The sequence below is a fragment of the Heptranchias perlo genome, chromosome 30 (assembly GCF_035084215.1).
Source record: "Heptranchias perlo isolate sHepPer1 chromosome 30, sHepPer1.hap1, whole genome shotgun sequence".
Lineage (NCBI taxonomy): Eukaryota > Metazoa > Chordata > Chondrichthyes > Hexanchiformes > Hexanchidae > Heptranchias > Heptranchias perlo.
The window spans coordinates 24,445,694-24,461,639 of NC_090354.1; the positions used below are offsets into that span (position 1 = coordinate 24,445,694).

Consider the following 15,946-nt stretch of genomic DNA (forward strand, 5'->3'; position numbering starts at 1 on the left):
CCGGGCGTTAAATCTACTGACTTCATTTTGAGGCCATTACCACCTGATTTAATGCCGATTTCAGCAAGTTAAATTGGATATTTATTCACATCCACCAGGAACTAAGTTGAGCCTACACAAATTAATTTCATATAGGATCATAATGGCTGGAAGAAAGAAGAAGCGTTCATCAAATTAATCTGCATGGACTGGATTTGAACTCAGCCGCAGAGTGACAGGACAGCGTGCTTCTCCTTTGAGAATGCATTTTATAGTGTTGTACTTTCACCTTACTTTATTATAAAAATTCACAAAGATAAGCAAACTATATCAATGAAAATGTTGTAATACTCAAGGAATTAAAGTTCTTTTCATTTTTTTGCGGTTTATTATACAGTGATCTTTCTGGCAATAGGGTAACAATGCTACTCGATGGAACATTCAAATCCTGGCATGGATTACGTTTCTTTAGGCAATTGTAAGTGTAAAAATCAGAGTTTCCAACCATTTCTCCAGCAATAAGGCATTCTGTTTAAAAAGTGTATATTGTATCACAGTCGCCACAGTCCTGAATGCAATATTCACAATTTTTAAAAAAATTACTGTATTAGTTAGTGGCAAAGAACCTAAATATTGTTCTGTATTTGAATTATTTCAGGCACTACTTCTTGCATTTTTCCTTTTGTTTAACAGGAACTTGAAGTCCAACCCACTAGAAGTAATAGAGAATGATGCATTTGATAAATTGCCCTCAATGCAGTACCTGTGAGTATCCAGAATTGAAATAGCTGTGAATAGCAAGAAACCTAAAACAATCTCTGTGGCTTCAGCAGAAGGATTTTCCTGGAAAATGTAATTTATATCTTTCACCCAACTCTGTGTTTACTCTAAAGCTGTAATAGAGCAGGCTTGCAAAGCCCTGCCAGATGATTTGCAATGCAAATTGTAAATGTCATGCCTCAAATCCACTTCTTTCTAAACGCAGACTGGATTTTTGGAAACTTTTTGAGGAAATTTTTATCATTATTTTGGGCACTTTGGCACAGTTACAGGACCACAGGGGAGTCCTTCAGTACCAAATATTGCCGAAATAATTTATAAAAGTAAATTGTATTAATAAAGTTAATGGGACTAAAAGTAGAAAAATCAACAGACCCAAATGGTATGCATCTCAGAATGTTAGAGGAGGTTGTGGAAAACATAGTGGAGTCACTAACCATAAATTTCTGAAAAATCTTTGGAATTGGAAGTCATGCCAAGAACTGAAGGGTGGCAAATTTACACCCCTGCTCAAGAAAGGGGAAAGGAATAAGTCAAAGTTAAAATTCAAAATTATGAAGGGTTTTGATAAGGTAAAAAGGTAAAAAAATATTTACACTGGTCAGTGAGTCAGTAATTAGAGGGCATAAATTTATCATCACCAAAAGAATGAAGGAAGAGGCTGGGAACATTTTTATTGGACTATGGAATACTGTACCAGAAATGGTGGTGTAAACAGAATCCATAATAGCTTTTAGAAAGAAAGTGGATAAATATTTGAAAATGAAAAAAATTCAAAGTGTATGGTGAAATTAGTGAACATTTAGAACAATGTTGTCCAGTAGAAATTGCTGATTAGCCACAGATGTGGCTACGGTGAAACAGTCTTAGCCACATGCACTGATTTTAGTAGAAATCGCCTTACACACAATACAGGTATATTTACTAAACAAACATCTACCATCATTCAGTGTGAAATTTTGCAGTCTTTCTCTTTCACCAAAGTTTGGAATTCTGGTATGAATTTATCAGACACAGCACATCTTAGTGCAGCTTCCAGGTTTGTTTTTCAGCAGTATCGAGCAGTACTTTGATCGCTGAGAATGTTGGCTCGCACATCGAGACGCAACAGACCCACCCCTGCTTTCCATCTAGAACGGGGTTGGATGCTGCTTGCCCTTTGCCATGATGTGCCCTGTTGGTGCTGCTCATTATTAAGAACATAAGAAATAGGAGCAGGAGTAGGCCACACGGCCCCTTGAGCTTGCTTCGCCATTTAATATGATCATGGCTGATCTTCGACCTCGACTTCACTTTCCACCTGATCTCCATATCCCTTGATTCCTTAGAGTCCAAAAATCTATCGATCTCAGTCTTGAATATACTCAACGACTGAGCATCCACAGCCCTCTGGGGGAGAGAGTTCCAAAGATTCACAAGCCTCTGAGTGAAGAAATTACTCCTCATCTCAGTCCTAAATCAGCCACCCTTATCCTGAGACTATGCCCCTCTAGTTCTAGACTGTCCAGCCAGGGGATCAGCTTCTCTACATCTACCCTATCAAGCCCTCTAAGAATTTTATACGTTTCAATGAGGGTGATTCTTCTAAACTCCAGAGAATATAGGCCATTCTTCTCAATCGCTCCTCATAGGACAACCTTCTCATCCCAGGAATCTAGTGAACCTTCATTGCACCGCCTCTAAGGCAAGTATATCTTTCCTTGGGTAAGGAGAACAAAACTGTACACAGTACTCCAGGTGTGGTCTCACCAAAGCCCTGTACAATTGTAGCAAGGGTTCCTTACACTTGTACTCCAACCCACTTGCAATAGAGGCCAACATACCATTAGCCTTCCTAATTGCCTCCTGTACCGGCATGTTAACTTTATGTTTCATGGACAAGGACACCCAAATCTCTTTGAACACCAACATTTAATAGTTTCTCACCATTTAAAAATATTCTGTTTTTCTATTCTTCCTACTAAAGTGAATAACCTCACATTTCCCCATATTATACTCCATCTGCCACCTTCTTGCCCACTCACTTAACCTGTATATATCCCTTTGCAGACTCTTTTCGTATCCTCCTCACAGTTTACTTTCCCACCTAGCTTTGTATTGTCAGCAAACTTGGATACATCACACTGGACAATTAAACAACTAACGGGTGAAGGAGGCTCTGTGAACATCCCCATCCCCATCCTCAATGATGGCAGAGTCCAGCACGTGAGTGCAAAAGACAAGGCTGAAGCGTTTGCAACCATTTTCAGCCAGAAGTGCCGAGTAGATGATCCATCTCGGCCACCTCCTGATATCCCCGCCATCATAGAAGCCAGTCTTCAGCCAATTCGATTCACTCCACGTGATATCAAGAAACTGCTGAATGCACTGGATACAACAAAGGCTGTGGGCCCTGACAACATCCCGGTTGTAGTGCTGAAGACTTGTGCTCCAGAACTAGCCGCGCTTCTAGCCAAACTGTTCCAGTACAGCTATAACACTGGCATGTACCCGACAATGTGGAAAATTACCCAGGTATGTGCTGTCAACATAAAGCAGAACAAATCCAATCCGGCCAATTACCGCCCGATCAGTCTACTCTCAATCATCAGCAAAGTGATGGACGGTGTCATCGACAGTGCTATTAGGTGGCACCAATAATCTGCTCACCGATGCCCAGTTTGGGTTCCAACAAGACCACTCAGCTCCAGACCTCATTACAGCCTTGGTCCAAACATGGACAAAAGAGCTGAATTCCAGAGTTGAGGTGAGAGTGATTGCCCTTGATTTCAAGGCAGCATTTGACCGAGTGTGGCACCAAGGAGCCCTAGTAAAATTGAAGTCAATGGGAAGCAGGGGGAAAACTCTCCAGTGGCTGGAGTCATACCTAGCACAAAGGAAGATGGTAGTGGTTGTTGGAGGCCAATCATCTCAGCCTCAGGACATTGCTGCAGGAGTTCCTCAGGGCAGTGTCCTAGGCCCAACCATCTTCAGCTGCTTCATCAATGACCTCCCCTCCATCATAAGGTCAGAAATGGGGATGTTCGCTGATGATTGCACAGTGTTCAGTTCCACTCGCAACCCCTCAAATAATGAAGCAGTCCATACCCGCATGCAGCAAGACCTGGACAACATCCATGCTTGGGCTGAAAAGTGGCAAGTAACATTCGCGCCAGACAAGTGTCAGGCAATGACCATCTCCAACAAGAGAGAGTCTAACCACCTCCCTTGACATTCAACGGCATTACCATCGCCGAATCCCCCACCATCAACATCCTGGGGGTCACCATTGACCAGAATGTTAATTGGACCAGCCACATAAATACTGTGGCTACAAGAGCAGGTCAGAGGCTGGGTATTCTGCGGCGAGTGACTCACCTCCTGACTCCCCAAAGCCTTTCCACCATCTACAAGGCACAAGTCAGGAGTGTGATGGAATATTCTCCACTTGCCTGGATGAGTGCAGCTCCAACAACACTCAAGAAGCTCAACACCATCCAGGATAAAGCAACCCACTTGATTGGTACCCCGTCCACCATCCTAAACATTCACTCCCTTCACCACCGGCGCACCGTGGCTGCAGTGTGTATCATATACAAGATGCACTGCAGCAACTCGCCAAGGTTTCTTCGACAGTACCTCCCAAACCCGCAACCTCTACCACCTAGAAGAACAAGGGCAACAGGCACATGGGAACAACACCAGCTGCACATTCCCCGCCAAGTCACACACCATCCCGACTTGGACATCATCGTCGCTGGGTCAAAATCCTGGAACTCCCTACCTAACAGCACTGTGGGAGAACCTTCACCACACGGACTGCAGTGGTTCAAGAAGGCAGCTCACCACCACCTTCTCAAGGGCAATTGGGGATGGGCAATAAATGCTGGTCTTGCCAGCAAAGCCCACATCCCATGAACAAATTAAAAAAAAAACTTGGTCCCCTCATCTAATTCATTAAAATAGATTGTAAATAGCTGAGGCCCAAGTACTGATCCTTGCGGCACCCCCTAGTTACAGCCTGCCAACCTAAAAATGACCCGTTTATTCCTACTCTCTGTTTTCTATCCGTTAACCAATCTTCTGTCCATCCTAATATATTACCCCCAACCCCATGAGCCCTTATCTTGTGTAACAACCTTTTGTCTTTTTTATTCGTTCATGGGATGTGGGTGTCGCTGGCGAGGCCAGCATTTATTGCCCATCCTTAATTGCCTTTGAGAATGTGGTGGTGAGCCGCCTTCTTGAACCGCTGCAGTCCGTGTGGTGAAGGTTCTTCCACAGTGCTGTTAGGAAGGGAGTTCCAGGATTTTGACCCAGCGACGATGAAGGAACGGCGATATATTTCCAAGTCGGGATGGTGTGTGACTTGGAGGGGAATGTGCAGGTGGTGGGGAACGTGGGACCTTATCGAATGCCTTTTGAAAATCCAAATACACTACATCCACTGGTTCCCCTTTATCTAGCCTGCTAGTTACATCCTCAAAAAACTCTAATAGATTTGTCAAATACGATTTCCCTTTCATAAAACCATGTTGACTCTGCCTAATCAATTTTATGATTTCCTAAGTGCCCTGTTAACACTTCCTTAATAATGGATTCCAGCATTTTCCCGACGACTGATGTCAGGCAAACTGGCCTTTAGTTCCCTGTTTTCTCTCTCCCTCCTTTCTTTTCATTTACTACCTTCCAATTCACTGGGACCATTCTAGAATCTAGGGAATTTTGGAAGACCACAACCAATGCATCCACTATCTCTGCAGCCACCTCCTTTAGAACCCTAGGATGTAGGCCATCAGGTCCAGAGGATTTGTCGGCTTTTAGTCCCCTTAATTTCTCCAGTACTTTTTCTTTACTAACATTAATTACTTTAAGTTCCTCATTCTCATTAGACCTTTGGTTCCCCACTATTCCTGGTATGCTTTTTGTGTCTTCTGCTGTGAAGACAGATACAAAATACTTGTTTAACTTTTCTGCCATTTCCTTATTCCCCATTAGAATTTATCCTGTATCAGCCTCTAAGGGACCCACGTTTACTTTTGCTACTCTCTTCCTTTTTACATACTTGTAGAAGCTCTTACAATCTATTTTTATATTTCTTGCTAGTTTGCTAGCTGAGCTTGCTTTCTTCTGCTGGCCTGACGCGGTTATTCCGATTGGTCGAGCTGATCATGATGATAGCTGCCGTCTCTATACAATGTTGCTGGTTTTTCTATGGTGCTGAAGTCGGATGCTTTCACCCATGTGACACACCATTTTTCGTAGCTAACCAATAAGCAATAACCAAGGAAGTAAAGCACACAACAATCGAAAAACACTCACGCTGCTCTTCTCATCATTTTACCAACAAACTCATAATGAGGTTAGAGTACACGTGCAAATGCAGTGCGAATATGAGTATTGCGATCACATGCCCAACGGCTGTGTCTGTTCATTTTTTATTTGCTAATCGAAAATGCAATTAGCCACATTTGGGTTCTTAATTAGCCACATATGGCTAGTGGCTGATGTACTGGATAACACTGACTTAGAAAGGCATGGGCTTCTTAGAGATAGTCAGCAGGAATTGCAAAGTGCTAGACATGCTTGGCCAATTTAATTGAATTTGTTGAGGAAATTTATTGTGTATAGATAATAGGAATGGGGTGGATGTTGTATATATGGATTTTTAGAAGGAGTGACTTGAGACTTATAGAAATAATATCACAGGGTAGTAGTTTGCCTCAGGGATTTGTGCTGGGGCATCTTTTGTTTTTACATTTATATAAAAGCACAAGAGAAATTTGCTGGTGATACCAAATGAGGGAACATGGCTGATTAAATTGTCAGATTGGCTTAGTTAGTAACCCTGTCATTTCTGAGTCAGAATGTTGTAGGTTCAAATCCTATTCCAGGACTTGAGCACCATAACCTAAAATGGCACTTGAGTGCAATACCGAGGGAGTGCTGCATTATCATGGGTGCTGTCTTTTGGGTAAGTCTGTCTGTCTTGGTGGACGTTAACGCTCCCATAGCGTTGTTTGTATAGAGCAAGGAGTTATCTCAGTGTTTTGGCCAATATTGATCATTCAACCAACTCGTATCAAAACAGGTTAACTGGTCATTGCTACTTATGGATTTTGATATGTGCAATTTTGCTATCACATTTACTTACATAACAGCATAGACTTCTACTATTACTACTATTACTACTACTACTACTACAACAGAACAACCAAACCACAACAACAACTTCACTTCAAAAGTAATTTGTGTGAAGTACTTTAAGATGTTTCACAAGGGATGTGATATGGTTCCATATAAATGCAAATCTCTTTCTTTCTATGGCAAATTGAGGATGATTACAGGAGATTGTAGGAGGACATAGACAAATTATCAGAATGGGCAGATAGGTGACAGAGTTCAGTGCAGAGACATGTAAAGTAGTACACTTTGGGAGAAAAAGCACTGAAATTACATATACCCAAATGGTTAGGTTCTTAAAAGTGGAGGAACACGGTGATCTAGGGTGCAAGTGCATAGATTTTTAAAGGTGGGTTTGCAGGTTAAAAAAAAGACAAATGGGGTGCTATTTTTAACAGAAAGCATTGAATGTAAAAACAAAGAAATGATCTAGAATTTATATAAGGCATTGGTTAGGCAACAGATGGAGTTTTGTGTGCTGTTCTGGGAGCCCCATTATATGAAGGACATTAAAGACATGGGAAGAGTACAGCAAAGATTCACTAGAATAATATCAAGAATAAAAGTTTACAGTCATGAAGGAAAGTTCGAAAAGTTGCTGCTTTTTTTATATTTAACTATTGAAAGATTGCTTCCACTAGGCGATGAATCAGTAACAAGGGGGCATAGACTCAGAATTGTCACTAAAATAATGAAGGAAGAGGTTAGAAGAAATTTCTCATGCAATGTTTTTAGACTACGGAATACTTTATCACGTGGCTATTGGGACAGAAAGTGTAACATAATTTAAAAGGGATTTGGATAAGTATTTGAAAAGAAAGTGTATAAACAACAACAACTTGCATTTATATAGCGCCTTTAACGTAGTAAAATGCCCCAAGGCACTACGCAGGAGTGTAATCAGACAAAAGATGTACAAGGATATGAGGAAAGGATGGGGAAGTGTAATTAGAGTTGATAGCTCTACTTGAAGAGCTAGTACCAGCATAGGCCCAGTGGACCAAATGGGCTTCTTCTGTGCTGTAATATCTATGACGTTAAAATAAAAAATAAACTGGAAGGGAGAATTTGATGGAATACAATGTGTGATTTGTATTAAAAGCAGAAAATGCCCTGCAGTATTTTCTTTTTGTGTGATTTGTGTTGTTGAGTTTGTTGGTTTTCAAGACAGTGTTGTATGAATTGTATCATATTTTGTGGGTAAAGGAACCCATAAAAAATTTACTTTCAGGATGTTGTGACAAACTCGATAACACATTGCACACCCAGCTGGAAGTTGGAAAATCATAAGTACTCTTTTCAACTCTTATTTCTGGTGAAACAGCACTGTTTCTGGAGCTCATGGTACTCAGTTTGGTAATAAAGCCAGATCCCTCTGGATTAATTTGCTGTAAAATTATATTCAAATATCTTAAAAATTCAAGGTTTACACAAGAGGTAAGTGAAAAAGAAATCTTCCTCCCATGTTCTCCTGGGGTACAGCTCTGTGGTCTGTGGCAGTCCTCTGGTATATCGTCAAAGTAGCCATTCTTCATATGTGAACCTGGGCAATAAGCACTAGCAGACTATTGACCATGGTGGATATCACAGACCAGCCTATTGCTGCCCTCAACTGATATTGACCAGTGTACACTTTCTACACTTAGGCCCCAGCTTGAGTACTGTGTACAGTTCTGGTCACCACATTACAGGAAAGATGTGATTGCACTAGAGAGGATACAGAGGAGATTTATGAGGATATTGCCAGGGCTGGAGAATTTTAGCTGTGAGAAAAGATTGGATAGGCTGGGGTTGTTTTCTTTGGAACAAAGGAGGCTGGGGGGAGATTTAATTGAGGTGTATAAAATTATGAGGGGCCTAGATAGAGTGGATAGGGAGGACCTATTTCCCTTAGCAGAGGGGTCAGTGATCGGGGGCGTAGATTTAAAGTAATTGGTAGAAGGATCAGAGGAGAGCTGAGGAGAATTTTTTTCACCCAGATGGGTGGGGATCTGGAACTCACTGCCTGAAAGGGTGGTAGAGGCAGAAATCCTCAACTCATTTAAAAAGTACCTGGATGTGCACTTGAAGTGCCATAAACTACAGGGCTATGGACCAAGTGCTAGAAAGTGAGATTGAGCTGGATAGCTCTTTCTCAGCCGGCACGGACATGATGGGCTGAATGGCCTCCTTCTGTGCTGAAACTTTCTATGATTCCATGATTCTAGAAGGAGCCATTAATTTGCGATTAAGAGGGAGAATCCCTGATTGATTCTTTCCCCTGGCTGTTTCAAGGATGCTAATCCCAACTGATGTCACCCATTATAGTCTAAACTGAAATAAAGTAACCCAGCGTAAATCAGGCCTGCAAATAAATATTTTAAAATCATATTTTCTTACCTCATTTTAATCAATTCTGCCATCTTTATCAAATCAATTGAAACTACAATGTTGCCATATAGAGTGGTGCAAATGTAGAAGTCACTACCACATGGAGTGGTTGAGGTAAATAACATAGATGCATTTAAGGGAAACTAGATAAGTACATGAGGGAGAAAGGAATAGAAGGATATGTTAATAGGGTGGGATGAAGTAAGGTGGAAGGAGGCTCATGTGCAGCATAAACACCGGCATAGACCTGTTGGACGGAATGGCCTGGTTCCGTGCTGTAAAATTCTGTGTAATTCTCTGAAACGTTCACTACCCACCACAATTAAAATGTTGTATTTTATTCCTGGATCTCATTTAATTCTGTAGCGTGTATTGTAATTTAATTATGAATTATGGGAGATAATTAAAATAATCATTAGAAAAGCTTATGGTTTACAATCTGGATAGTAGGCAGTTAAGAGGGTTCCTTATCAAAGTGTATCAAATTCTAAATGTTACTGATAAGGTGAACGATTATTACTTCAAACTACTGCAAGAAAGTAGTACCAAGAACATAAATAAAAATTGGTGAAAAACAAATTTTGAACAGATAGCAGGAAAAATCTCTACTCAAAAGCATTACATTTTTGGAATAATCCACCAAGCAAAGTAATATAGTGGAATCCTGTTGTGATCATCAATTGTAATAATCAGTTGCTTATAACGATCAAAATCTCTTTTCCAAACCACAACCCATCTGATACTATGTTATTGTAGTTGTTCATGTTAATCAGTGCTGACTAGTTCCAGTGATCAGTTTGCTAATGTTAAAAGAAATTAATTATGACATTGTTAATCTGCATGGTCTAGCCTTTGAATATATAAGAGGTGGCTAATTGACCTTAGCTGACTTTACTCAGTTTACTGTAAGTGATTCTGAGGATGAGTCAGTGACTGTACTAAAACAGAAAATTCTGGAAACACTCAGCAGGCCAGACTTAATGTTTTGGATTGGTCCCTTCACCAATGACTGCTATGCTGAGCGCTTACTAGCACTTTAAACATCTGAGCAGTGTTTCACGCAGAGAACCAGTCTTGGGTTGAGAGCAATGAATGGATCAAGCGTAAAGCACTGACCTGCATATCGGTGATAGAGTTGGCAGTACTCCCAGACTGTCCGGGAATCTCCCGGAATCAGTGATTGATCTCCCGGGCACTACTGCTGGCAACCCAGAAGAAAATGTGGAAGTAGAGTTCGTGGTTTGCGTGCATGGGATTTCTCATGTGACAGCTTCAAGTTCTGGCACCAAACCCTTCCTGCCCCCAGTGTCGTGAAGGAGAACTCACGAAAGGCTGCAGTCAGAGGTGCGGAGCGGTCAACACTGGAGAAACAGCATGGGCGGCACGAGTGAAGTGTCAAGGTTGGATCAACTCCAAAACCGGACTGGAGGTGAGATGGATTCACAAAATATGTTAAGCCATGAATAAAGGACTGGTTTAAACAAATTTTCAAAACATAATTAACACAAACTATGGGGTAGTGATTCGTGTAGGCCCATTTTTGGGCCAAGAATCGGCACGATGCCAACAGCGCGTGCCTAATCGTATGGATGGGACAAGACGGGTAAATTGGTCGAGGGCCCTCATTATAATTAAATAGGCATGCTCCCAGCGTTAGTACCGCTGTTGATTGGCAGCTCGCCTAATTGGGGCCTTCAATTTCTTAAAGGGGAGGTGCACTTTGGTTGCATCTCCTGAAGGTAGTTCAGGAGATGCAACCATAGTGTTTTTCCAACACTGCAATGGAGATTCTGGTGGAGGAGCTCGGCAGAAGGAGGGACATGCTGTTCCCACCAAGTGGCAGGAAGGTATCCTACCAAGCTGCTCGACAGCAATGGGCACAGGTGACAAGAGTGTGTCATCACCAGGAGCATCGCCCATGACCTGGCTCCAATGAAGGAAGACGTTTAATGGCCTGACCAGGATTGCTAAGGTAAGACTCCTAACTGATCTCACATCATTCTCTGCATAACCCTGCACTACTTGAAGTCCCAGCACTTACCACCCTTCTCTCCTCCATTACCAGCACTCTCCTCCATTCACTACAGCATACTTCACTCCAACTCCTTCTGCTCCTAATGTCACACTCTGCACCACCTACTCTTCTCTAGTACTGCCTTCACCTCCTCACACCCCTGCCACCCTTCACATAACAGCACCACTATTTGACTTTGACGTGCGCATCCACAAAGCATCTCACTAGGCGACCACAAACACTCTCCCTTCTTTCTTGCAGGCAAAGCTGGTGAACAATAGTAGAGAGGATGTGAGGATAGGAGGAGCCAGAGTATCGATTCAAGTCCGCTCCCCACTCGAGGAGCAAATTATAGAGATCATGAGGATGGGTCACACCAGGGGCATCACAAGTGGTGAGGATGGAGGACTTATCTTGCAGGGTTCTTGGCTATCTTTCACTCTGTTGCTTCTCACTAAAATCTCACCCTTACACACTAAGCGTGACAAAGCGCAGCTGCTTCCAGTAGTCACTCATCTGTCTCTGTTTATCCTTCACACTAAAACCTAATCCTTGTCCCTCTCTTCCCTTTCAGGGCAACAAAATGTAGAGCGTCCAGAGGATGAGGAACTGACCGAAAGCATCACAGAAGATAGCACTGCATCACTTGATCTTACTTAAGCAAGCAACAGCTCAGAGTCTGGCACTACGCATACGTTAGAGGATAGGTTAGAGGGGTCTGCACTGGAAGACTCACTGAGCGCTAGTGCGTAAGAGCATGGGCAGGTGGATGGGATGGTCCAGGAAGCTAGCTGGAGGGAGTGCTCTCATCCTACCCCTGCAGATGAAGATCTCAAGGGCACAGCCTACAGTCAAAGACTTATCCCTATACACCAGGACATTTCAAATGCATTGGGCAGCCTGCCAGAGAGCTTGCACTCAATGACGCAGAGCATGGAGAAGTCCAGCTCGCGCTTGTGTGGGGTCATCCAACAAGGCATTGAGATCATGCAGGCAAACATGGAGCGAATAGTCAGCTCAGAACACTGCAGTGGGACCCACAATGATGGAGTCTCTGGTAACAGCTCTGATATAACTTCACTGGGAGCTCTGAGTGCTGCCGTCATGGCTCTGGGGTGTAGCATCTCCTCAGCCTTTTAATTCATAAAGGAGAGCATGAATAGGAGTGTGGAGACCATCACTACACTCCTTCACTATGTTCTCTCACAGAGCAGAGGCAGTGTAGAGGCGCAGCCCCATGACTGCTATTGGCTCCATGGGAGAGGCTAATGCTGTCCTTTCTCAGGATGACAGCATGCCTGCTTCCCCCTGCTCCCCTGCCAGCCTCTGACCCAGTGCTTTTATTGGTCCCACGCAAGTAGCTGTCCCAGACTGCCCCGGCCAACGCAGAAACACAACAGTCTGCAGCCGGGCCCTTAAGGCCCAGACCTGCTTGAGGTCCCCCACCACAGCCATCTCAAGTGCCCTCAGTACCTCAGGCCTCCGACCTCTAAGGCTTCTGCAACAGGGGAAACACTTCGTAGGAGCACTAGAATAGGTCAATTAGCACAGAGGTCAGGCACTAAGGGATTGCATTAAGGTAATTTAATTTCAATATAAAGAGGAGGGAAAAGTTGCAAAATATGCAAAGTGCACAATGTGAAGTAAACAATTTTTATTTGCTTGGCTTTGCTGTTAGAATCATAGAATCATAGGAAGGTTACACCACGGAAGGAGGCCATTCAGCCCATCGAGTCCGCGCCAGCTCAATGCAAAGCAATTCAGCTAGTCCTTTCCCTGTAGTCCTGCAAATTTTTTTTCTTTTAGGTACTTATCCAGTTCCCCTTTGAAGGCCATGATTGAATCTGCCTCCACCACCCCCTCAGGCAGTGCATTCCAGATCCTAACCACTCGATGTGTAAAAAGGTTTTTCCTCATGTCAGCTTTGGTTCTTTTGCCAATGACCTTAAATCTATGTCCTCTGGTTCTTGACGCTTCCGCAAATGGGAACAGTTTCTCTCTATGTACTTTGACTAGACCCTTCATGATTTTGAATACCTCTATCAAATCTCCTTGCAACCGTCTCTGTTCCAAGGAGAACAACCCCAGCTTCTCCATTCTATCCACGTAACTGAAGTCCCTCATCCCTGGAATCATTCTAGTAAATCTCTTCTGCACCCTTTCTAAGGCCTTCGCATCTTTCCTGAAGTGCGGTGCCCAGAACTGGACATAATACTCCAGTTGTGGCCGAACCAGTGTTTTATAAAGGTTCATCATGACTTCCATACTTTTGTACTCTATGCCTCTATTTATAAAGCCCAGGATCCTGTATACTTTTTTAACCACTTTCTCAACCTGCCCTGCCACCTTCAACGAATTGTGCACATATACCCCCAGATCTCTCTGTTCCTGTACTCCTTTTAGAGTTGTGCTCTCTAGTTTATATTGCATCTCCTTGTTCTTACATTTTGGTAGGAAAAAGGATCATTTCGCATTTTTCCGCATTAAATTTCATCTGCCACCTGTCCGCCCATGCCACCAGCCTGCCTATATCCTCTTGAAGTCTATCACTATCCTCCTCGCTGTTTACTACCCTTCCAAGTTTTGTGTCATCTGCAAATTTTGAAATTGTGCTATGTACACCCAAGTCCAAATCATTAATATATATCAAGAAAAGTACTGACCCCTGGGGAACACCACTGTACACCTTCAGTCCGAAAAACAACTGTTCACCACTACTCTCTGTTTCCTGTCACTTAGCCAATTCTGTATTCATGTTGCTACTGCCCCCATTATTCCATGGGCCGCAATCTTGATGATAAGCCTACCATGCGGCACTTTATCAAATGCCTTTTGAAAATCCATATACACCACATCAACTGCATTGCCCTCATCTACCCTGTCTGTTACCTCATCAAAAAACTCTATCAGGTCAGTTAAACACCTAACTAATTTGCCTTAAACAAATCCGTGCTGGCTTACCTTAATCAATCCACCCTCATCCAAGTGACTGTTAATTCTGTCCTGGATTATCGTTTCTAAAAGTTTCCCCACCCCTGAGATTAAACTGACACTCCTTTGGTTCCTGGATTTATCCTTACAACCTTTTGTTGGTCTTTATATTTGTAGTTATGTAGGAGGAAGACCATTGAGGTACTAGTGTTGGAGGCCATTTAGAACGTGGGTAGGAGGAGTGGGGCAATTATAGTTCTGTTGGTGTGCTGGGAGACGCTTTGCTTAGGAGAATCTCCTCCATAATTTTTGTCTCACAGCTCTGGCAGCTGACAGCACTGTAGTCTGCTTTATCATCTTCTTCTTCCTCGTTCCCTTCTTCATCTTGCTCCTGCAGTTCTTCCTCCTGTGGCAGCTGCAAGGCTTGGCCCCTCCAAATGGCAAAAGAACATAAGAAATAGGAGCAGGAGTAGGCCATATGGCCCCTCGAGCCTGTTCCACCATTCAATAAGATCATGACTGATCTTCTACCTCAACTCCACTTTCTTGCCCCATCCCCATATCCCTTGATTCCCTTAGAGTCCAAAAATCTATCGCTCTCAATCTTGAATATACTCAAAGATTGAGCAGCCACAGCCCTCTAGGATAGAGAATTCCAAAGATTCACAACCCTCTGAGTGAAGAAATTTTTCCTGCTCTTGGTCTTGAGGATATGACCCCTAGTTCTAGACTCTCCAGCCAGGGGAAACAGCCTCTCAGCATCTACCCTGTCAAGCCCTCTAAGAATTTTATACGTTTCAATGAGGTCACCTCTCATTTGTCTAAACTCCAGAGAATATAGGCCCATTTTACTCGATCTCTCCTCATAAGACAACCTTCTCATTCCAGGAATCAGTCCAGTGAACCTCCTTTGCACTCCCTTCTAAGGCAATATATCTTTCCTTAGGCATAATTGTGTAGCATACAGCACAACAAATCTGGAGACTTACTCAAGGTGATACTGCAGGACTCCACTGGATCTGTCCATGCACTGGAATCTTTGTTTGAGGACGCCTATGGTTTGCTCAATTAGAGCTCTTATATTTGTGTGGCTGTCATAATATCGGTGCTCCGCGTCTGTGCCCATGTTCCTAACAGGAGTCATGAGCCAGATGGAGAGGCGATACCCACTGACTCCAAGGAGCTAGCCTGGGACACCCGCTAATCTGGGATGAAGACAGGGTCGATAGAGGACTGGTGCAGTATGATGGCGTCATGACTACTGCCAGGATACCGAGAACAGACCTGCATTATTCACTTTCTGCGGTCACACACCAGTTGAACATTCAAGGAGTGGAACCCCTTCCTGTCGTAAAACATGGCTGGTTTGTGATGGGAGCATGTAGGACAACGTGTGTGCAGTCAATGAGACCTTGCACCTGGGGAAATCCAAGAGCTCTCCTGCCCTGATCAGCGGCCTGCATTGGGAGGTGATGTATTGCTGTCCCCTTGCAAAGAGGGCATCCGTCACCTGCTTGACGGCTGTATGGACAGAAAACTGACTGATATTGTTGATGTCGCCTGTTGCAGCCTGGAGTGAGCCTGTGATGTAGAAGTTGAGAGCCACTGTTACCTTCACAGTAATAGGCAGTGCTGTGTGTGCTCTGTTGTTTGGCTCCAATTCCTGCTGCAACAGGTGACATAGTTCAGTGACTGCCTGCCTGTTGAACC

General features: G+C 43.3%; 1 protein-coding gene across 1 annotated transcript in view; it reads left to right on the forward strand.

Annotated features, from left to right (window-relative positions):
• The first annotated feature begins 398 nt into the window (after nt 1-398).
• The window catches only part of LOC137300074 (leucine-rich repeat-containing protein 37B-like), a 28,698-nt gene continuing 13,150 nt past the window's right edge, over nt 399-15,946 (forward strand). The window contains exons 1-2 of the mRNA XM_067969170.1: nt 399-457; nt 673-744. Coding sequence (XP_067825271.1) covers nt 402-457; nt 673-744 — 128 coding nt within the window. The 5' untranslated portion in view covers nt 399-401. The remainder of the gene's footprint in view (nt 458-672; nt 745-15,946) is intronic.